Genomic DNA, 23,703 nt, shown 5'->3' with positions numbered 1-23,703 from the left:
CATAGAAAATTACATTAGAAATTATAAGCCTTAAGTCAATATCAATCCAATAAGCTTAGCATGCAATAGGTCTAAGAGTATTTATTACTTAGTTAATCAAATTGAAACATCCTATAAACCAATTAACTATAATCTATACATGGATCAAAAGCCCAATTGGAGACTCTTATGATCTGTATAGATGTCCACATGGACACCATATAAATAATTCCTCCATATCTTCAAGGCATGAACCACGACTACTAACTCCAGATCATGAGTAGGATAATTCTTTTCATGCTTCCTAAGCTGTCAGGAGGCATAGGTTTTAACTTTGCCATGCTGCATCAATACACATCCTAGCCCAACACCCGAAGCATCACAATAAATAACATAGCCGTCTGGTCCCTCCGAAAGAGTTAGGACTGGAGCTGTTGTCAATTTGTCTTTCAATAGCTGGAAGCTTCGCTCACAAGCACCATTCCACTGGAACTTGGCTGCCTTTTGAGTTAGCCTTGTCAAAGGCGCTGAAATTGAGGCAAACTTTTCTATGAATCTCCTGTAATATCCTACTAACCCCAGAAAGCTGCGTACCTCAGTAGGTGTCGTACGTCTGGGCCAAGTCTTTGCCGCCTCAATCTTCTGCGTGTCTACCCGATTACCATCAGCTCCAATAATATACCCCAAGAATGCCATTGAAGTCAACCAGAACTCGCACTTAGAAAACTTAGCATACAACTTCTGGTGCTGAAGCACCCTAAGTACCGTCCTTAAATGGTCTGCATGCTCCTCTTCTGAACGTGAATAGACCAAAATATCGTCTATAAATACAATAACAAACATATCAAGGAATGTTTTAAACACTCGATTCATTAAATCCATAAACACCACTGGAGCATTAGTCAGCCCAAAATACAGCACTCTAAACTCATAATGCCCGTATCGGGTCTGGAATGTTGTCTTTGGAATATCTGCCTCCCTTACCCGCACCTGATGATAACCTGACCGCAAGTCTATCTCTGAAAAACACTTAGCACCTTGCAACTGGTCAAATAGATCGTCAATCCTTGGGAGGGGATACCTGTTAACTTTGTTCAGCTACCTATAATCAATACACATCCGCAGCGACCCATCCTTCTTCCTCACAAATAGTACCGGTGCTCTCCAAGGTGACGTACTAGGCCTGATGAAGCCCTTTTCTAGCAAATCTCTCAATTGCTCTTTCAATTCTTTCAATTCAGCGGGTGCCATTCTATAAGGAGGTATAGATATAGGCTGGGTATTTGGCAGTACATCTATAGTAAACTCTATCTCTCGTTCTGGAGGAAGACCTCGAAGTTCCTCTGGGAATACATTGGGAAATTTATTAACTACCGGGACTGAATGAAGAGTCGGTGCCTCTGCCTTTATGTCATGCACCCAAACCAGATGATAAATATAGCCTTTTCTAACCATCTTCCCGGCCATAAGGTATGAATCGAACTTACCTTTCGGCGATACTGTACTCCCCTTCCACTCTATAATTGGTTCCCCTGGTAATTGAAATCGAACTATCTTTCCTCTGCAATCAACATTAGCATAACAAGCAGCCAACCAATCCATGCCCATGATAATATCAAACTCAATCATATTTAACTCTATTAGATCTGCTATGGTACAACGACTATATATAACCACTGAACAATTCTTATTTACTCATGTAGCTATCACAGAATCTCCTAAAGGTGTAGCTACCTCAAATGGTTCTATCAACTCAGACTCTATAGCGATCCTACTAGCAACGAAGGGAGATATAAATGATAAGGTGGAACCTGTGTCTATCAATGCATACACACTTCGGGAGAATAGTGATAATATACCTGTGATCACATTAGGTGACGCCTCCTAATCCTGCCTACTAGTCAAAGCATATATACGGTTCGAGGGACCGCTAGAACTGGAAGCTCCACCACGGCCTGCTGGCGCCTAAATACCCTGCCCCGTAGGGCGCATAGCCACAAGAGAAGATGAACTAGCAACGGACCCAGTAGGCTGTGCCATACCACCTGCACTACCTCTAAGGTGACACTCCCTCATAGTATGACCCTGAAGGCCGCAAGAAAAACACGCACCTATAGCCCAACGACATTTCCCAGGATGGGACCTACCATAGTGAGAACACCGAGGCCAAGGTGGCCTCGACTGGCTCAAACCCCTGCCCATCTGTGACCCTGATGCCCTAGAGCTCTGACCAGCTTCCAAATATCCCGTACGATCGAACCCCCTACACATGGAACGTGGGGTGAACTCTGTGCTGGCTGGGAAGAAAATCTAACTTGCTGCTGAGACTACCCACCTCGAAACTCGTCAGGATAACCTGCTGATCTAGCCCTCTTATGCTGGCCTCTATTATAATCTCTATCTGGCGGACGTCCCCGGTGCTGATCCTCTACCCCATGTGCATATGCCTGCACCCGAGCAATGTCCATACCTGGCTGAAGAGTCACTGCCATACAACCGTCAATCAAAATAACGATCCAATCCCATCACATAACGATGTACCCTGTCTGCCATATCAGCCACAATAGTAGGCGTATGCCTAGCCAATGAATCAAACTCGAGGATATACTCTCGAATGCTCCTGCCATTCTGCCTCAAACGCAAGAATCTATCGACTCTAGCTCGCTTCATCTCTAGAGGCAGGAAGTGGCCCTGGAAAGCCTCCACAAATTCATCGTATACCGCTGGAGGAGCACTCTCACCCCTAGATAACTCCCAAGACTCATACAAATTAATAGCTACATCCCGCAAATGATATGTAGACAACTCAATAGACTCGGTCTCTGAAGCCTTGATTATCCTCAATGTACGCTGCATCCGATGAATAAACTCTTGCAGATCATCCTAGGGTCTTGACCCCAAAAACTCTAGAGGATTACAACTTAAGAAGTCATGAGCCCTTAAGCTATCAGATCTTTCCGCATGATCAACTCCTAGTCAATGCCTGCGAGCCTGACCAGCCACTAATCTAGTCAGAAACTGAACCGCATCTCTCATGGCCCTATCCTCCGCCCCTGGCTAAGGAGTTGGAGGTTCAGGTGCTGGGGCCTCGGGGGCTGGTGGTGGTGTCCCCCGAACTGCAGTTGCTGCTGCTCTAAGCTCCTCAGGCGGTGGCGGTGTAGCAGAGCTCTCCGACTGGAGCACAATACCAGGCATAGACTGGGCACGGGCCCTAGTAACTCTCTGGGTCTGACTAGTACCTTCTGCTACCAATTTGCCTTTCTGGGCGGCTGTCGCTTTCTTTGGAGGCATAGCTGAAAACACAGGGATTCGTTAGAGAGGGATTATCCTGTTAATATAGCTCTATCGCACGATCTAGAATAAGAAGAAAGGATGACATCCTAAATGTCTGTAGCTTCCTGTTTATAGATCTGGTGGACAACACAGCGATAAACAAGATTCTACTAGACACGGTCTGTAGACACTTCCAAGGAAGAACCGTTCTGATACCACTCGTTGTCACGACCTAACCCGATGGGCCGTGACTAGTGCCCGTTTTGGACACTCACATACAAACCTGCTAAGTATAACCAACTAAAACTAAGACAATATGGAATTTAATCAAATCAAGACAACCCCAACGCCATATATATATTAAGTGGACATGTCTCATAAGGAGTCATAACCATTAAATCGTAACAACATACGCGAGCCGACAAGGCCGCCACTATCCAAAGCATAATAGCATACGCAAGCTGACAAGGCTGCCACTACACAATACACAATGATGTACGCAGCCGACAAGGCTGCCCCTGTCTAAGCGGACATCCCAAACAAACCATGTCCAGACCATTATCCAAAACATATATATACAACCCACATAATGTCTACAGACCTCTAAGAGTATAGTAGTGAAACTCGATGGGACAGGGCCCCGCCATACCCATAGACAAGCAAAAGATTGCACAAAAAGTTATGTACCAAAACGACTGGGCTCCGGAACAGTGGAGCTCTCCCAATCAGCAGAGTACACATACTATGCGGGAGGATCACCAAAATGTGCATCTACACCTGCGGGCATGAAACGCAGCCCCCCGAGGAAAGGGGGTCAGTACGGACAATGTACTGAGTATGTAAAGCATAAGGTAAAGATGACAGAAGACCAACATGATAAGTCGAAACAAGATATCGCTACACATGTACCTTTTAAGTGAAAATCATGCATATCTTTAACATATAAGGTGCCCAGCTTCCCTAGTAAGGGACTCGGCAAAATAATCATCATATATATACATCATACGTACTCGGCCCTCTTGTGAGGGACTCGGTGAAATAGTCATCACATCATCTCCGTCATCATCATCATCATAACCATCCTCATCACCAATAATATATATATAATATACATACCCGGCCCTCTAGTGAGGGACTCAGTGACATATGCAAGAAACTCCGCACGAACATTACCCGGCCCGGGACTCGGTGAAATGATAAATGACTCTATGCACCAGCAGAATATTATGAGCAACCATATGCAATTAAAATCATTTCTTATAACTCAATAGAACAATCAACGTGAACCAGCAAGGAGTATTACCAAAGATTAACGTTTTATCAAGATCATGAACCTTTAATACGATATGGAAATGTAAAATCTCAATGACTCTAAGAAGCACTACCATAGATATGAGAAATCACCATAGCCTTAGACATAGCCGATATATAGAGGAATAGTTGTGGAAGCAAGAATATACGTCACCTAGAAGCTCTAGAAGTAAGTATCAAACCTGTCCGTTATTCGCTCATTTTTAAAAGTCATGCCAAACAAAGAAAGAAAGGATAGTGTTACATACCGTATAGTCGAGCCGCACGTCCAATATTTACTGCTCAAGCTATTAATCTATAATAAGCAACAATCGTGCCGCAATTAGATAAACGTCGCGCTTTACTAGTTATTGTAAGCTAGCTAATAATCTAACAAAACTCCGGCACCACTTCCCCTATTTTCCTTACTTCGTCCCAATCCGACAATAAACCAAATTATCCACAGCAATACCAATAACACATATAACCCAACGAATCATATTAAACAGCCCCCCCCCTCAAAAAAAATAGTTCCGTCTCGGCAACCATAGTAACGAAGCAACGACACACCGAGCGATAACTCGTTTTATAATTCGCAACACATCTACCTTATCGTATTCATCCTTTGGAGTATATACCCATAATCACATTAACATATACATAACGCCAAAACAGAATTTCCCGCAGTTTGCTTTAATCAAAACAGTCCAAACACTAACACGACACCACTAATAATCCGATTATGGTTTCCGTTCGTACTTAGCACATTCAATAACTAAAACAAATTTTCTAAGCTACTGTCACGCGCCCTTCTTAACATTAATGGCTAATTAACAAAGGCATTCTAAGGAATTAACATACCAAGCAAAGAGATTACTAACCAAATTCTTTGCAGCTGCTGGCCAAGAGTTGCATGGTTGGTTTTCTCCATTTCCATGGCTGCCTAAGCCAAGTGGTGAAGAAGATGATATGTTGCAATGCATTTCACCACCTCATTTATAATATGAAGTGGAGGCAGCCCCCTTCTACACGTGCCCCACTAAGGCCAGCTCCCAATCTGATTCCTTTTAATTTGCCTTGAGTGGTGGGGCCCACTAGATTATTTAATCCTAATCAGCCACTAATTAATCCATCACTTAAAGTTAATGACACTTACATTAGCCAAATCATACTTAATATCACATTTGGAATTAACATCCTTGCCTAATATTTCTTTAATCACTTGGAACTTAAAATAAAATTTCATTCCCCGAACTTACATCTACTAGTTCATGACGCGCACTACGTATAAAAAGACGAGGCATATCAAAATATTTTTCACCAAAGGTGGTGTTCATATATTAAAATAAAATTATACTACTGAAATATATATATATATATATATATATATAAAATAAAAAGCTGGTCAAGCTAAATGTTTGGCATACACTCAAACTTGCATTTAACCATCATTCTTTATAACAACAAAATACATTTTTTTATTTAGAAAATTACCTCTATGATAGCCTTACTCAAATATTACTTTGAGTAATAATATTTTATATGAGATATATTATATATAAAGATAAAATATTGCAATATTTATGGTAATCATAAAATTAGTCTCATGCACATACTAAATATTAAATCTCAAGTATGAACATTTAAATTCAAAATTATCCAAAATTTGTACTTAATTGGTGTACATCATTTATGTTTATAACCTCAATAGAAAGGGTATTAGTATCATTTTTTGAATGGATATTTTTTTTCTATTTTTTTATTAGATTTATTTACAAAATTGATTGAAGAAATAAATACTACTACTAAATAAATGTCACTTTCTCCCATATTTAAACTTTGAATGTATTTTGAAACGTTTCAATGATATCTGGCCATTTTGATTACAAAATACAACTCTATGACAATCTGTACTAATCATTTAAAAGCACTTGTCTTATGTTCATTCAATTATAATTATTAACTAAAAATATTTAATTTAGTAATACTAATTAAATTTTACAATAATGGTTAATTGTACCATAAATTTGAACCCAATTTATTTATTTGTTTGCTTTCTTCAATCCACGCCCAGGTGGATGCTGCCTACGTTCTTGATCATTTTAACTTAATGTCGGTGACTAGAAGGTGGCCGATGTTGCTGACCTTGCTGGAGATGCTTCTTCTTGGAGCTACCAACGAAGAAGCAGTGGTTTCTCCCCATATACACTTATTTCCTATCATTTGCTTTACTTTTCTTTTTTTCCTTTTGTTTATTTTGTTTTCATTTAGACTTAGTTTCAGAGATTTGGGTTTTAATAACATTACATGCATCGAATTAAGGGCTAATTAGATATCATCACTTATGGTTCATTTTCTACTTCCCATGTGTGTTTCCCTATTTATTTGTTGATATTTTTATTTTTTTTAAAAAGTTGGTTATTGAAATTCGGGCTCCTAACGCTTTGCTTTTGATGTGGGTGTTCTTAAAATTTATTAATTTCTTATATGTAGTTCTTTGCAGTTATTTCAAGATGAAAGAGAAGAATTGCAAACCAATGCACATTCCACACTATTTTTCATTTTTCTTTGACTTAAGTCATATGCAGCCCCTTAAAGTTGTCCGCACAATTCATTCAAACACCTCAACTAAGAACTGTACCTATTGAACACTTATACCCCTTAAAGTTGATACCTATTTGACATTTTTTTGACAATCAACCAAAAATATGAGATGTGTGTACTACACTCGTTGTGACGTGACAATGACAAGGAAAATTGATAAAAATTAAACGATGGCACATTGAATTGGAGACCAAAAAATTATTTTAAAAAATTAAATTAGAATTAATTTATTATTTTAATCTATTTAACTACTAAAAAATTAAAAAAGAATTTTTGAAAAAACCCATCCACCTCAACCACCCACGACAAGCCCCATATTTCTCTCCAGTTCTAAAATGTAACTTCCCAATACACAATTCTTCCATAAGTCTATTTCTCAATTCTAATCTTCTTCTCTCCATATGGAGTGTGTACGAGGAACATGAATAAGGTTTCGGTGAAAAATAACAAATTCCTATCGCAATGGCCGGAAAAAAATGTTATTACTGAAATAATTTCCAATTGCAGAGCTGATACTTCTTGGATTTGAAGAACTCTTAGTTTTGTTAATATCAATTTTACTTAATTAATGCGGATGTTTATTGGTGGGTTACATTAACATAAGTTTATGTAGAGATCATACTTTTCGGAAAAAATAAAATTTGACCAGAAACGATCATTCTTAGATTTGATTTTTCTTTTGGATAGAAAGATAACACAAACTTATACTAGTTGAAAAAATATCAAATCACTAGCTTTTAGAAGAAGATGGAGGATGTCGGCGACGTCATCGAAAATGGGTGTTGTTGAAAAAAGGGTTATAACTAAAGAAGAAGGAAGAAGAAAGAGATATTTCAAAAAATAACTAATAACTGTCTCTTCACGTGCTCCTATGTATGTGTTTGCACTCTCTTTGCCATGTCAGAGAAAAGTATTCAATAGGTATAAGCCTTAGTTGAGGTGCTTAAATGAAATATGTGGATAGCTTTAAGGGGTTGCGAATGATGTAAGCCTTTTCTTTTCTTATTTCCACTGTGGATGTCCCCCATGAAACCATTTTCAACTTTGGATAGATTCAAGTCTCATTTAGTCATTTCTCTATTCTTCTGTTTTTTAGTTGTTTAATATAATAAACATTAATGAATTTCCCATAACAACCCCAACTTAGGCTTGTAAGCCTCAACTTTCACAATCTCAAGTTCAAAGATGGAAGGGTCCAAAAGAGGGTTACTTTTTCATAAAGATAAGGCATGTAATGTGGTTACCATTAAAAAGGATTAGGATCAAAGGGGGTAACTTAGGATATATTTAGTGCAAATATGGGACTTTTAGGCAAAGTGTGTAACACCCCATATCCAAAACAGGTAGAAAATGCAATTTTTAAGAAGTTAGTTGTAGGTGCTAGTGACATAGCCAACTACAGACCGTTAGTCGACACACAGTCCGTCAGTCGACTCCATCGATGGAACAGTCAAATTTCAATACTCAGTCATGAATGACGGTCGACGAGTATGGATCGTCAGTAAGCTTACAGTCCATTAATTGACTCTGCCGATTGGCCAGTAACTTACAATCCTTAGTCGTGAATGACGGTCAACCATTATAGACCGACAGTCAACTTACGGCCCGTCAGTTCGACTCCATCAATGGTCCAATGAACTTTCAGTCCTCAGTCGTGAACGACAGTCGACCAGTATGGACTGTCAGTCGACTAACGGTCCATCAGTGATAGTGACAACTTTCAAGTCAAGGGTATTTTGGTCTTTTCCTTGTTTGTTTGTCCCTAAGCTACATCATTTAGACCCTAAATCATGAGGTTTTAATCAGTTTAAGTCTACAAACATAATCAAAACTTACCTAAGTCAAATCATTAATAAAAACTTAGAAAATTAAAAGCAAGAAAGGGGAAAATGTCAAGAACCCGAGTTCAAGACCCAACAAGTTTCCATTAGTCCAAGCCCAAAATCCAAAGATTTCTCTGTGGAATTCTTCACCAGGTATGTGAGATTTCACTAGTGGGTTCCTTTCGCCCATTAGGTACATTATGAATAAACATAGGATTTCTACAATTACAGTAGATCATCATGAATTAGTTAGTTATATCTTCAAAGATTATTATGTTACTAGTAAGTGTATTGCATGAATTTCTGAACCCTAGCTATGCATTTCCTTAGTTCTTGAATTACACATTCTAGGTCAGATATATCAGTCATTCAGTTATACATGCCTCAACTATTAATGCATTATTATTAGATTAATTGTTACATTCTCAGTTTGCATGTTCAGTTTTTAGCTATCCAATATTACAGAAACTCAGTCATGATGTGTTAATAACTTAATTCATTAGGAGTAGCATAATACCGAGCTGGACTAGGATTCACTACAATCAAATAGTCCTAGAACTACTAGCCAAGTAGGTTGTAAGTCCCTTCTGTGGGCATCACTTTAGTGATCATGCCAGCATGCCTCTATACCTCCGTCAAGGTATGTTGACTTTTCGATAAGGTGTATACATCGGACTCCACATTTAGCTCATGTGATTTTATTATCCTTATTAGTAACTCCCACAGTTCATTCATACTCTATTGCATTGACCGTATTTATAGTTCAGTCAATATTCAGTCTCAGCATGTAATAAATTTGGTCTTGCATCCAATTAGTTCAACATTCAGTATATCATGTTCAGAATATTGCACTTGCTTTTGTGCTTGTTCAGTTACTATTATTAATATTGTAATTGCTTTTGTGCTTGTTCAGTCACTATTATTTTAGTTTTATTTTATCCTGTATGCTCAGTACCTTGCAAGTACTGGCGCATACATGCGCTACATCTTCTCATGATGTAGGTTAACATTCTCAACATCTAGATCACATTTAGATCAATTCGTGATCTCCATTTCTACAAAATCAGTGGCGAGTCCTCATTCTTTGAGGACAATAGTCATGAGTTTATTTTAGTATTTTTAGTCCTCTAGTTTCTTTTTTGCTAGACTTAGCTGGGCCTGTCCCAACATTTTTTGTCAATTAGAGGCTATTTTAGAGATGGTTAATTTCAACTTAGTATTGAGTTACTATCTTCTTTGTATTAAAATCATCAATTTTCATATATCTAAGTTAAAGTATGTGGGTATTCCCCATCTTTTAATTTTAATTATGATTTGCTTCTGCATCAGTTTGTTATCTTTAGTATGCTCATGATCATGCCATCAGGGTCAGTTTGGGATCACTTGTGATTCTAAGTCCTGTGTCTGCGTCCTAGGGGTAGCACGGGGCGTGGCAAAGTGGACTTCAAGAACATCAAAGAAATCCTAAGATCATTTCTCCAATCAACTCAATCAAAACAAACATTCAAGACCAACGAGCAAGTTCTAGGAAATAAAGAGAACACAGGCAACTATGGTTCAAAATCTTTCTTCATTTTGAAAATACAAGTAACATTAAACATTTTAACCGCTAACGAATCAAAAGTCCCAAAAAGAGTTGTTACAAAATAATTCATGACATGCTCAACCTTTTGAAAACCTCACAGAGGTATGGTATAATTGTGCACATGCATAACTATGTTCTTAGCACAAACCTAGTCAAACCCTTCCCATAAAAACAACGATTTTTCACCTAAGAAAGTTGTCAACTAACCCATCATTAGTCAGCCTCATGCATCTATCGGGAAATAACTACTCAGACTTTGTCCCAATCAATGCTATCAAACACTTACAAGCAATTAATGATTTACCCTAAAGAAAGTCATCACGCTCTATCCATCACCGGGCATCAACAATTCAAATCTTATTATCAAAACAAAACAACGAAGCCACAAACTACAAATCAAAAACAAAAATAAACTGATCAACATAATATCGACAAAACATCCTCTATATAAAAGTCCGACAAGGGCACACCAATCAATAACAATGAAAGTAAAGTACGCCCGACAAGGACACAATCACGCTACGCAGAAACAATCAATAAAAATGACTACAAAGGGGGCCTGCCAAACTGAAATGAGAATGTGCCTGTTTTCGGGCCAAGTAATCATCATATTTTCAGGCACATTTTACCAATAGAAACCTACTCTCATTAAAAAATACTCTTCCTCCTCAATTTCTGGAGCCATTCCTTGATCATTCGAATTGATTTCGAAAGCAATTTTTAGTTCAAAACACCAACAATTAAAGACAACATGTGAATAATTCTTGTGGACACTTTAGAAGTGTATTAGGAAGTATTTAAGCCAAAGAAATCATTAAATGAAGGTCTGATCTAAGATAATCGAAGCTACTATTTTGGGCTTGCCATCATTGTAACATTCCAGAAAATGTACTTATTAGTGAAGAGCCTATTAAGTTTAGAATAGGTATTGAGGGTACATAGGCATCCCAATGCCCAATAGTGAGTAATATTGGGCATATTAGAAAATATTGGGTTAAGGGTGTTAGCCAATATTTAAATATACACAAGGGTGTATAATAAAATTCAAGCTTATCTAAGAAATGTACCTGCAATGAAAACGCTAAGCTAAAAATACACATATTGATTCTCAACCCAAAACATGAGGTACTACGCATCGAAGTATCAAGCCTAGGTACCATGGCACATGATCATTTAATATGATCATGTAGATTAAGCAGTGTCCAAGGAAATGGTGAGGATCCTTGTGACAATAACAAAATATTCCAAATGATCCTTCCAAAATAGTAAGTTGGGAAAGTGGGCAGCAACATATGTCCAAGCGCATGTGCAAGCACATGTGTAACCGACCAAGGGGGACTATGAGACCAACCTAACCGAATTCGGTTAGGGGTGATTAAGGGCAGGGCTCGCGGACGGGTACCTCCATGTGAGGCCTAACTCCATAACCAACTCTAGACTCTAAGTAACTGACCTAACTAACTAACTAACCTAGGACAAACAAAAAATAACTAACTAAGGTACCTACAACCTACGACCTAGTCGGGTGACACCTAACCGTGTAACTAACTAAGACACAACCTAGTACGTAACCTATGATGGTCAAAAAGGGTTAGTTTTGGTTCCAATGACTTAGGGGTACTTTAGTAATTACGCTAGGTCCCTTAATTAATTAAATTAGCAACTTAATTAATTAATGAAAATTCACAAGGTAGGCTAAGACCCTTATCCAATTTTCAGATTTAGCTAAGTCAAATGTTCTCCTATGTATAGTCAACTTAGGAGGGGCGTTTTAGTAATTAACTAATTAATTTATTTAATTAACTTAATTATCCTAAGTTGAATTAGTCAATATCAGTTCTTAACACATAGAATCACGTTCAAACACTGGAAAACTCATGACTGGAAATAGTAAGCAAAAACATAAGGAAAAAAAAGTTCTCCTAGGCGATTTCAAAATATTCTTCAAGGCTTTCGTGCAAGGTGATCTTCGTAGATTCAATTCTACATAAGGTATGGGTTTTGTCTCTTGGTTTCCTTTCCTCAAGAGTCTTTTGAAATGTCTTATGAATTCAAGAATACGAAACTAGGGTTGTTCCCAATGACATTGTTGAACGTCCACCTCCCTAGTTATCCTTGTTTTTTATTCTAGTAGTTTGCAGATGTAATCTCGAACATAATATTGGTATGTGGTGCTAATTAATCATAATGTGTAGGGTTATTGATCTGTTAATGTCTAATGAAGACTATAGATTTGATTCTTATGATTAGGGTATTAGTTACATGAGTTAAAGAATATTGTAATGCCTAATTGTGTTCGAGAAGATGAAGTTATTATGAATCATTCATGAAGTTTAGTTCACTGTTAAATGTCAACTTTCTTAGATTAATGAAATCACTGTAGTATATTCATGAGGTTGATTGAATTGGCTAATGATATTTTTCATGACCATTGGCTAGTGAAAGTTTGGCTTATGCCAATAAATTGGCTAACAATATTCTAGATTACCATAATATGTGAATGTTTAGTGTATTCCAATAAAATGGCTTACAATGTTTTTCCAAAATATGATACAAAATTGGCTAATGACTAAGGTATACAAAATTAAGCATGACCAATGTAACTTTGAATTCATAACCAAGGGTATGCCAATCTTTGGGACAAGTCCCAACATATCCTTTCCAAATGAACTATGAATATAAGTAAGTACATTGAACAAGAGTGGTATAAAGCTATCAAATGTTACTGAACAAGATAAGGCGAGTAATGACATAATTAAAAATTTAAGAATCATGAATGTGACCAGAATGAGGTTTTAAAAGAAGTGAGAAAAGTCTCACTCACACCTTGAAAATTATGTTAAATATATTCACATAAGAGGGTTTTAATAATCGTGAGACAACTCTCATTAATACCAAGATGATAATGTAAGGCTAAATTCACATTTCATCATGTAAAGAAAGGGATGACCGATTACCCAAAGAGTTAAGCAAACTTCATAACTAGAAGCAAGCTTCCATAATGATTGAGTCAACTCTAAAAGTAATAAATAAAAAGAAGTTGAGCAAAGCACCGATAGACTAGCGATGAGTTTGTGACATCACATGTAAGCCTCATGAGATGAGGCTCAACCAAGGTGTATAAGATTCCCCCAAAATCTACTAGTCTTTGAACTATGTTTCCTTCATAGGAACTAGCTAGTGGATTCCACACTGGATTTCATGTTTATCTCACATGATCTATGTCAGTTAATGCTCAAAGAAAGTATTCGGTTCACTTTAGCCGTGAACTACCTCTTTTTGATGTGGGGAAGACACTGGATTTCATGTTTAGCTCACATGATCTAGGTTCACTTTTATCGGTGAACCCCCCTTTTCGGTGTGGGGCAGACACTGGATTTCATGTTAGCTCGCATGATCTTAATGCTAAAGATTTCTTTAAGAAAGTAAGAAAGAAACAAGAAGAAATGTAAGTTCAAAGTGAGTTAAGAAAGCAAGAGCTTAAGTATGTCAAATATTTTGTGGTTGATAAGATGCTGCAATATCTTCACATTATGCAAATGATTAAATAATGGGTATAGCCAAATAAAATTTTCTTATAATGACTTCTTATATTATGCCAATAAAAGGGAGTAAAAAATAATGGCTAATTAATGCTCCATAATCTTCATAATATGAAAATGATGAAATAAGTAGCCTAGCCAATAAAGATTGGCTTATAAAGATTTCACACCCAAATTATAGTTAAATTATTTCCTTAATCTCTTGAATTACATACTTGATTCATTGTAGGTATGGGACTTTATTGAATCATTTCACTTTTAAGTAAAACATAAGATCAAAGGAGATCATTGAACTACACAACAAAAAGAAGAAAAGACTGAAAAATAAACTAAGGCTGGGAGAGGGAGCTCTCAGCCTAAAGGAGCAAATTTATAAATTTTTGCTCGACCTGTTCTAAAATTATGTTCATGATTCCAAGTTCTTTTGTACATATAGAAAATGATTTGTGTACTTTAAATTCATTATAATATGTCATAGTCATACCATGATTCACAAATAACGAATTAAGAAAGTCTAGTGACTTCACTTTCTAGAAATGGCATGTTGTTGTAGGAAGTGCTTTTCTTGATCATACATAGTCCTTACGTGTATATGTTCATACACCCATACTTAGTACAAGTGTGTACTAACCCTATACTATTACTATTTTTATAGGCTCAGGTCAGAGAATAGATTGAAGACCCATTGACGCGGTTTGGATTAGCAATCTCCAGACTTGAGTTCAAGGATGCTACATCTATCATTCTAGCTTAGCATTTTAGACATACATGGTTGTTTAGTTTGATCTCATTAAAATATTGTTCTATATAGTAATCATATCAAGTCTATGTATACTTCACTATGTTTTAAAAGTTTTAAATTTTTCGCAAATTTAACTATATGATAGTGATGAACGCTAAGAAGAGGCTTGTCTGCGACCTCTGAGAGGTTAATGATGACTGTTGTGTTCAGATTCTAGAATCCGGGTGTGAAAAACTTTGTATCAAAGCATGAGGTCAAATTACCTAGGAACTAAGGCTCAAAACAACCACGTTGCGTAGCTTCTAACTTATGGTTGTGAAGTGCACCACAATCATGACTTAGAGACTTTGTGATGTTAGGAATTTCCCTTCTTCTAGAGCTTTGAAATTTTTGTGTAATTTAAGTGTCTAACTCCTTCTTGTGTATAAGTGTAGAAAATGAACACAAGGAGAAACACAGGCAGAAGAGTCGAAGAAGCAGCTGTTGGAGGCAACTAAGCTTCTCTTCAAGCCCTAGTTGCTGGAGTGCAAGTGACAGTCAACGTAGCTGCGTTGACGGATGGAGAAGTAAGAGAAGCACTAGTTCAGATGGCCCAATCCATCACTACTCAGGCACATGCTATCACATCCCAGGCCACTAGAGAGGGTGCTCCCAGGGAGAACCCACATGCTAGCACCACGGCTAGCAGACTGAGAGACTTCACTACAATGAATCCTCCAGTCTACTACGGGTCAAGACTAATGAGGATCCACAAGAGTTTGTGGATTAAATTTACAAGATTCATTGTGCCATGGGGGTGAATGAAAAGGAGAGGCTCAGTGTGTTGCATATCAACTCAAAGATGTGGCACATGTGTTGTACACAACATGGACAGGTGATCGAGCACCTAGAGAAGTTCCCATCACTTGGGATATCCTCAAGAATGCAATCCTGGAGAGGTTTTTTCCCAAAGAACAGAGGGAGTCTAAGGTTGAAGATTTCATCCACCTATGACAGGAAGTAATGTAAGTCAAGGAGTATTCCTTGAAATTTGTTAAGCTCTCGAAATATGCTTCTTCTCTAGTGTCCAATAGCAGGGATGAGATGAACATGTTTATGACTGGTGTATCGAAGGATCTAGAGGAGGAGTGTCGGGCAGCTATGTTGCATGATAACATGGACCTTGGTAGGTTGATGGTTCATGCACATTAGGTGGAGGAGAATCGTCAGAGAAAGAGAGGACGAGAAGGCAAGAAGGGGCACCAGCTTGTTCGTTTGGAGTTCAAGACAGATCCAAGTTCAAGAAGGGGCACCAGCGCTTAGGTAATCCTACTCCTTCCAGGAACTCGAATTATAAAGCGGACAAGTCTGGCCCAAAATGGGGCAATGATAGAAATGCCTAGCATAACAATATGTCGTGTGGTAAATGTGGCTGTTTCCAAGGAGGTGAGTGCCTGGTAGGTAATAATATCTGCTATGGGTGCGGCAAGAGTGGGCATATGGTCAAGGACTGTTCACAGGTGAGGAATCAGTCCAAGGCATATACTCAGCCTCGTCCTAATCATACTACTGCAACCGAACCTCCCAAGAGAAACATATTATATGCTTTGAAAGGTAGAGAGGAGCAGGAGAAGTCAACTGATGTGGTCACTGGTACGTTGCATGTCTTCTATTTTCCTGTTTATGCATTATTAGATCCAGCATCCACTTTGTCATTTGTTAATCCTTTAGTAGCCAGTAAATTTGACTTGCTTCGTGAGATCTTGCATGAGCCTTTTATAGTTAGTACTCCCATAGGAGACGACATTAGAGCTGAAAGAGTATATAAAGATTACCCAATTAATGTTCTTGATAGAGTCACCTATGCTGACCTAATAGAATTAGCCATGCTTGATTTTGATATGATCTTGGGTATGGATTGGCTCCAGGGTAGTAAGGTGTCAGTTTCCAAATGAGTTAGACCTGCAATGGGAAGGTTGTGGTTCAAATCCAACAAGCCAAATAATTTCCAATCATTAAGCCAATAAGATGTTATCTAAGGGGTATTCGTTTTTGAGTTAGATCCCAGCACCTAACCAATTTCCGTTCTTACCTATAGAACGGCTCCAGCTGAACTCAAAGAGTTGAAGTTAGAGTTAATAGATATACTTGATAAGGGCTTCATCCGGCCGAGCATATCCACATGGGGTGCTCCAGTGTTGTTCGTTAAGAAAAATGATTGAACCCTTAGAATGTGTGTCAATTATTGGCAGCTCAACAAAGTCACTATAAAGAACAAATACTCTCTTCCAAGAATTGAGGATCTATTTGATCAGCTCCCAGGTTCAAGTTTATATTCTAAAATAGACCTCCAGTCAGGGTATCACCAGCTTTGAGTGCGACGATAGGACATTCCTAAGACTGCTTTCCGTCATTTGGTCTCACTAACGAACTAGACGCTTTTATGGACCTTAAGAAAGGGTTTTCCATGAATACCTTGATTCTTTTGTCATAATATTCATAGATGACATTCTCATATACTCTAAGACCAGAGAAGAGCATGAACATCATTTGAGAATGACATTGAAAGTACTCACGGAACATCAGTTGTATGCAAAATTAAGCAAATGTGAGTTTTGGCTGAGATCAGTGACCTTCCTTGGTCATTTGTGTCCGTCCAGAGTGTAGAGGTTGATTCAAAAAAGATTGAGGTAGTAAAGAATTGGCTGAGACCCCTAACTCCTACCGATGTTTGTAGTTTCTTGGGTTTGGCTAATAATTATCGCAGGTTTGTTGAGGGCTTTTCAACTATTGATGCCCCATTGACAACTTTAACAAAGAATAAGGTGAAGTTTGAGTGGTCTGAAACTTGTGAAAAGATCCTTCAAGAGCTCAAAGACTGACTCACTTCAGCCCCAGTTCTCGCATTGTTGAGTAGTGGTGTACGGTATGTGGTATACTGTGATGATTCCCGAGTAGGTTTGGTATGTGTTCTTATGTAGGATGTCAAGGTGATTGCATGTGCATCAAGACAGTTGAAAATCCACGAGAAGAATTATGCTACCCATGATCTTGAGTTAGCTGTTGTGGTATTTGCGTTAAAACTTTGTAGATATTACTTATTTGGTGTACATGTTGATATATTTACTGACCATAAAAGTCTTCAGTATGTTTTCACACAGAGAGAATTGAATCTCTGCCAAAAAAATGGCTAAAGCTTCTCAAGGATTATGACATGAGTGGCCACTATCACCCAGGTAAGGCCAATGTAGCGGCTGATGTGTTGAGTTGATTGAGCATGGGCAGTGTGTCTTATATTAAAGATTAGAAGAAGGAGCTGGTTAAAGAGGTACACCAATTGTCTTGGTTAGGTGTACGACTTGTAGATACACCAAGTGCGGGTGTTTCAGTTAATTCTAGTTTTAAATCCTTATTTTTTATAGATGTTAAAGATAAGAAGCATCTCGACCCAGTGCTCATGGAGTTGAACGACTTAGTTTTGAGTAAGCTAAATGAATCATTCTCCTTAGGGGAGGATGGTGTGCTTAGATACCTGGGCACATTTTGTGTGCCAAATATTGATGATTTGAGGTCTAAAATTATTGCAGAGGCTCATGGGTCCAGGTATTCTATTCATCCAGGTTCCACCAAGATGTATTATGATCTCAAGGAGATCTATTGGTGGGAAAGTATGAAGAGATATATTTCTATGTTTGTGCAAGAGTGCCCCAATAGCCAACAGGTTAAGGCCGAACACCTTAAGTCTGGAGGTCTTACCCAATCGATTGAGATCTCGACATGGAAGTAAGAGGCTATTAATATGGACTTTGTAGTTGGTCTGCCCAGGACCAGGAGACTACATGATTCCATTTGGGTCGTTGTTGACAGAATGACTAAGTCTGTTCACTTTATACTTGTGAAGTCTACTTACACGATTGAAGATTATGCCAATCTGTATATTGATGAGATAGTGAGGTGGAATGGGATTCCTTTATCTATCATTTTGGATAGGGGATCCCAGTTCACTTCTAACTTTTGTAGATCTTTCCAAAAGAGCTTGCTTGCACAGGTGAAGCTCAGTACTACATTTCATCCCCATACGGATGGACAAGCAGAGCGTACCATTCAGACCATTGAAGATAGGGAGTTGAGATGATCACTTGCCACTGATTGAGTTCTCTTATAACAATAGCTACCATTCATGCATTGGGATGGCACTTTTTGAAGCACTGTATGGGAGGAGATGTAGGTCCCCAGTTGGGTGGTTTGAAGTGGGAGAGTCTTCCATTCTTGGCCCTAACATTAAACATGAGACTGTGGAAAAGGTGAGAATGATCAAGGATAGATTGGCTACTGCTTACAATCGTCAAAAATCCTATGCTGATAACAGGAGGAGAGCTCTTGAATTCGAGGTAGGTGATCAAGTCTACCTGAAGATATCACCCATGAAAGGGATGATGAGGTTTGGTAAGAAAGGGAAGTTGACTCTGAGATGTTACCACGAGTAGGGAATGTTGCCTATGAACTGAAATTACCAAATGAGTTGGCTTCTGTTCATCCAGTATTTCATGTTTCGATTCTTAAAAAGTGTCTAGGCAATCCAGCATCCATTCTGCCTATCGTGGGGTTAGGAGTCAATGAGAACCTTTCTTATGAAGAGGTTCCACTTGAAATTTTAGATCGCCAAGTGAAGCGGCTGAGGAACAAGGACCTTGCCACTTAAAGGTGTTATGGAGGAACCACCTTGTTGAGGGAGCAACATGGGAGGCCGAGGCCGATATGAGATCACGTTACCCTCACTTGTTCAGTTCTTGAGGTTAGATATACTATTCCTAAGTCTAATACTGTTTATGAAACTCTAAATTTTAGTGCATAAGTTCGTTTTGGTTTTTAATTCCATAACTGTGTGTTTTATACTTGCACTATATGAGTTAATATGAGTTCATTCTTGCATTCATGTAGCTATTTTTGTATAGCATTTTCTGATTTGTGTTGCATGAGTGTGATGTGCATTAAAGTAAGATTGAGAAGGAAGTTCCTTAATCTCAGATATGAAGCTTCAGATAAGCTTTGACTGTTGTGCATTATCAAGGGTAAGTTGTGAATCATATATTTACAAAGATGAAGTTCCAAGTATAGTGATGTGTTTTTGAAAATACCCTCTCTAATTCAAAATGATGTGTAGTGTAATTCGGGGACGTATCTTCCTAAGGGGGGATAACGTAATATTTCCATAAAATGTACTCGTTAGTGAAGAGCCTATTGATACGCTCAAACTTACTTTTCAATTAAGAAGTAAAGCGGTCGTGTCAAGTAAATAACCCAACTAGTGAGGTTGGGATCGTTCCCACGAGGAAAATAGTCTAGACTTAACTTCAACCTGTTATTACTATTGTTTGGTCAATGACTTCCTTGGAAAGTAAAAACAATAAAAGGGGGGATTCTATTTCAAAATGAATGAAAATAACTAACGCAATTGAAAGGGACACTTAACAACTTTGAATGTTGGATTTTAATCAATTAATCAAAGTAACTGGGGTTTATATGTTCCCCATAGGTTCATAACTTGATAATTCTAACTATAACAATTCTTTCCTAGTATCTTGCATGCAAAGTGATAAGTTATGTATTTCTAAATCCTTGGTCCGGCATCTAGAAAATCTCATTTCGCACCTTGGTCCGGCTACGTGTGTTGCTTTCCTATCCCTTATCTTTACCTCATATTAAGCATCATATTCGATATTTGACTAAGTTATTGGCTCGTACCAATCAATACTAGCCTATTAGATAGTATACATTAAATCTATGTTAATAATTTTTTTCCTATTATCTACCTCCTTGGTCCGACAAGTAGCATTAAGGCGAGTTCTAACGTTGGCCATCCGTTAAAAAGACTTCTAAGCGAAAGAATTATTAATACATGCAAGACACTATTCTAGAATTGTTATTTTAGTTAGGTTTTATCTCATTATTTGCCTATGGTTCCCACAACCCTAGTTATGAAGTTTAGTTACCCACAGTCGTAATCACAATATTCAAATATGTGTACTTACTTCAATGAGAAAGAGTAAAATCCAAAAGTTTGTTTGATTAATCACCAAAAATCACCAACAATCAATGATAATCAAAAGTCTAATAATTATCAAGAATCTCACACTAATACACAAAGTCTAATAGTATGATGTCTAACAATCCAGAGTCTAACCGTCCAAGAGTCTAACAATGATCTCTGTCTAACCTCAAAAATGAAGTTTTTCTAACTATTTATAAAAAATAAAAACCTAATTAAACAAGGACTCTATTTGCTGGAAATCTACCAAAACGCGGCTGGGTCGATGTACCTCGCGACGGATCGTCATGGTCACGACGGACCATCATGGACTCCGTCGTCCCATACTTATGCAATTTCTTCTGCTGCTCTTCTTCATTACCCTCGACGGCAAGTATGACGGACCGTCAAAGGCACAACAGTCCGTCGAGGGCCTTCGTTTCAAAACACTTCAACTCTTGAAATATGGGTACTGGTATCACTTCTCTGAACATCATGACGAACCTACAGGATGGACCGTCATAGACACGACAGACCGTCACAAGCTTCGTAACCCCACACTTGGTCAGATTTCCCCATCTTTCTTCAGTAGCTGCACTACGCTTCCACCTTCGGACCGTCACAAGCACGACGGACCATCATAAGCCCCGTAGGTGGTCTCTTCTACATTTTTTCGCTCAAAATCTCCGCATTCAACTTTGGACAGATTTCCTATAAAATAAAAAGAAACTTATATAAAAATTAGCACAAAAAGGCTTTTGGACACACTAAACTTAACAAAAAAGTATTAATAATACCGTGAAACCACGGTATATCAACACCCTCAACTTAAATTCGTGTTTTTCCTCAAGCGACGCACTATGACTCAATACAATATCTTTGTACAATAGTATCCATGTTTCATCCATTGCAATCATTTGGCTATCTATCCCGATTAATCTCATCAAAACTATGCATGTTATCACTATTAGGCTTGAACTATGTGGGATCAGAACATGACACAGACTCACCATGCACTAACACCTATCCTCTTCAATTTCTCACTAAGGTGCTAACAATTCTGGTATTGCAACTAGTGTCCTCACTTCAAAACAAAATTCTCATTTTTCACACAATGATTTCAATTTGAGTATAAGGATTACTTTTCAACACACGCTCTCAGAAAATAGTCACACTCATTCATACCTATTGCCATAAGCTTGCCCTTATTTTCACTGCCTTAAGTTCGCTATACAACCCTTAGGATCACGATAGGACTTTCTTGGCTTGTAACATAGGCTAAGGGTCAGGTAGGGTATATTTAGGTATACTTTAGTGACTTTTTGCCCTCGTTGACATATTGGCTAAACCTTCCACTTTCTATCATTTTATCTTGCCCAGTTTCTCATATTCTTTCACCTTGCTATTTTCTCTTATTTCTTCATTTGTGTAAGTGACTCTCTTCTTTTCTTGCTTGTATTTCTTGTATATTTTCCTTTTTTTTTCTTTTCTTTTCTTTCGACTAATTGTTGAGTTACTTTACTTTTGTTCTTTCTCTCTCTTTGTTCTTTCAACCCCACTTTCCAGAGCATTCCTCATAGTAGCCACCCTCAACTCATGGCTTTTCCATGAGTCAAGGAACACAATACCCAAAGTTGGGTCATGGCCATAACGAAGGTTGTTTACTGCATTAGCCACCCTCAACTTATGTTTTTGGCATAAGCTGTGGTGCACATGTCCAAGGGTGACCAGGGACAATACATTGTTCCTAGAAAAGATCAGTTGGGGTGAAAAAGAAAGGTCTAATTTAAGCTCAGATCATTTGGATCAAAGAAGGATAAATTTCATTTGGTTTATTTTATCTAGGCTAGAAATGGGCTATATTGAATAAGGGTCTATGATCCTTTCTTAATTGTCTATTACAACTTACTTTTAGCAGGACTAACCAGGCAAGTTCTAGCTCACTACAAACAGTGGACTATTCAAATCTTCCTCACACTCACTTGACATCTCATCACTATACCAGATTATCAGACACCTAGTTCGAATTTAAGACTTAGGGTAATGCAATGGTGTAACTCTATGTCATGCTTAGAGCCAAACAATTATCAGTTACTATGCCTAGTCATGCATCATTTTCCAGTTTATCAGGATATCATTTTAGCCATCAAGCTCCAGAATTAAACGATGTACAAAAGATATAAACATGTCGGTTCAACAGAAAAAGTAATCAGTCTTTTGGGGAACACAGGCAAGAAAACCCCAAAAGAGGATAGTGAATTGGGCTACTCAGACTTCACCCTAACACTCACTTTCCATTTACCCCACCCCCAACAAAAAAGCATGCAATTGTCCCCAATGCATAAAAATTTAAATACTAGAGTGGTAGGTGAAGCAAACCTGCGCCGTCGATCAGCAAGCTGGTGGGTCCGGTTCCCCAAAACTCACGTCCTCTACAATCTAGACACCCTCAATAGCATCCTCAACAACAACCGCACTATCAGTAGTGCCTCCTGCTATCTCCACAGTACGGGAGCTAGACGCCCCAGCCGCTAACTTTGATGCTCTCATCTGGTGCGCCTCTCCTCAGCAAGTGAGGCTCTCCTCGCAGCCTCCATCTCTCGGTGCTCTTTCTTCCGTGCTCGCGCCTCGTCCTCTGCTCGACCCCTACGCCTCTTGGCATTCTCTCGAGTGGGAGGTGGTGGAATCTCTGAGGTGGCGAATAGGGCCGCTAGCACTGTGTCCTCAGCAGGCTCGACAGAAGGGGCCTCATACTCTGGCACCCTAGCCTCTAAGATCGTGTTGATATCTGCACGAAGGCTGTCAACTGCAGCCTGAAGAGTCGATACATCCACCGGAGGAGCTGGTCGGGCTAGCAC

The 23,703-nt window shown here is 38.4% G+C and overlaps 1 protein-coding gene and 1 long non-coding RNA gene across 2 annotated transcripts; one reads left to right on the top strand and one right to left on the bottom strand.

Moving 5' to 3' along the window:
• Positions 1–3,594: 3,594 nt before the first annotated feature.
• On the bottom strand, positions 3,595–5,614 carry LOC138348568 (uncharacterized). Its single transcript, XR_011221275.1, has 3 exons — positions 5,424–5,614; positions 4,812–4,858; positions 3,595–4,029 (listed from the first exon to the last, which is right to left on the bottom strand). It is a non-coding gene; the product is annotated as an uncharacterized lncRNA (long non-coding RNA).
• A 13,393-nt stretch (positions 5,615–19,007) lies between these two features.
• LOC138348764 (uncharacterized) lies at positions 19,008–19,519 on the top strand. Its single transcript, XM_069298338.1, has 2 exons — positions 19,008–19,263; positions 19,305–19,519. The coding sequence occupies exons 1-2, from the start codon at positions 19,008–19,010 to the stop codon at positions 19,517–19,519; spliced, it is 471 nt and encodes a 156-aa protein (XP_069154439.1).
• The last annotated feature ends 4,184 nt before the right edge of the window (positions 19,520–23,703 follow it).

This window comes from Solanum lycopersicum, chromosome 5 (assembly GCF_036512215.1).
Source record: "Solanum lycopersicum chromosome 5, SLM_r2.1".
NCBI classification, from domain to species: Eukaryota; Viridiplantae; Streptophyta; class Magnoliopsida; order Solanales; family Solanaceae; genus Solanum; species Solanum lycopersicum.
The sequence above is the reverse complement of the archived record's forward strand: the minus strand, read 5'-3'. Positions and strand labels throughout refer to the sequence as shown.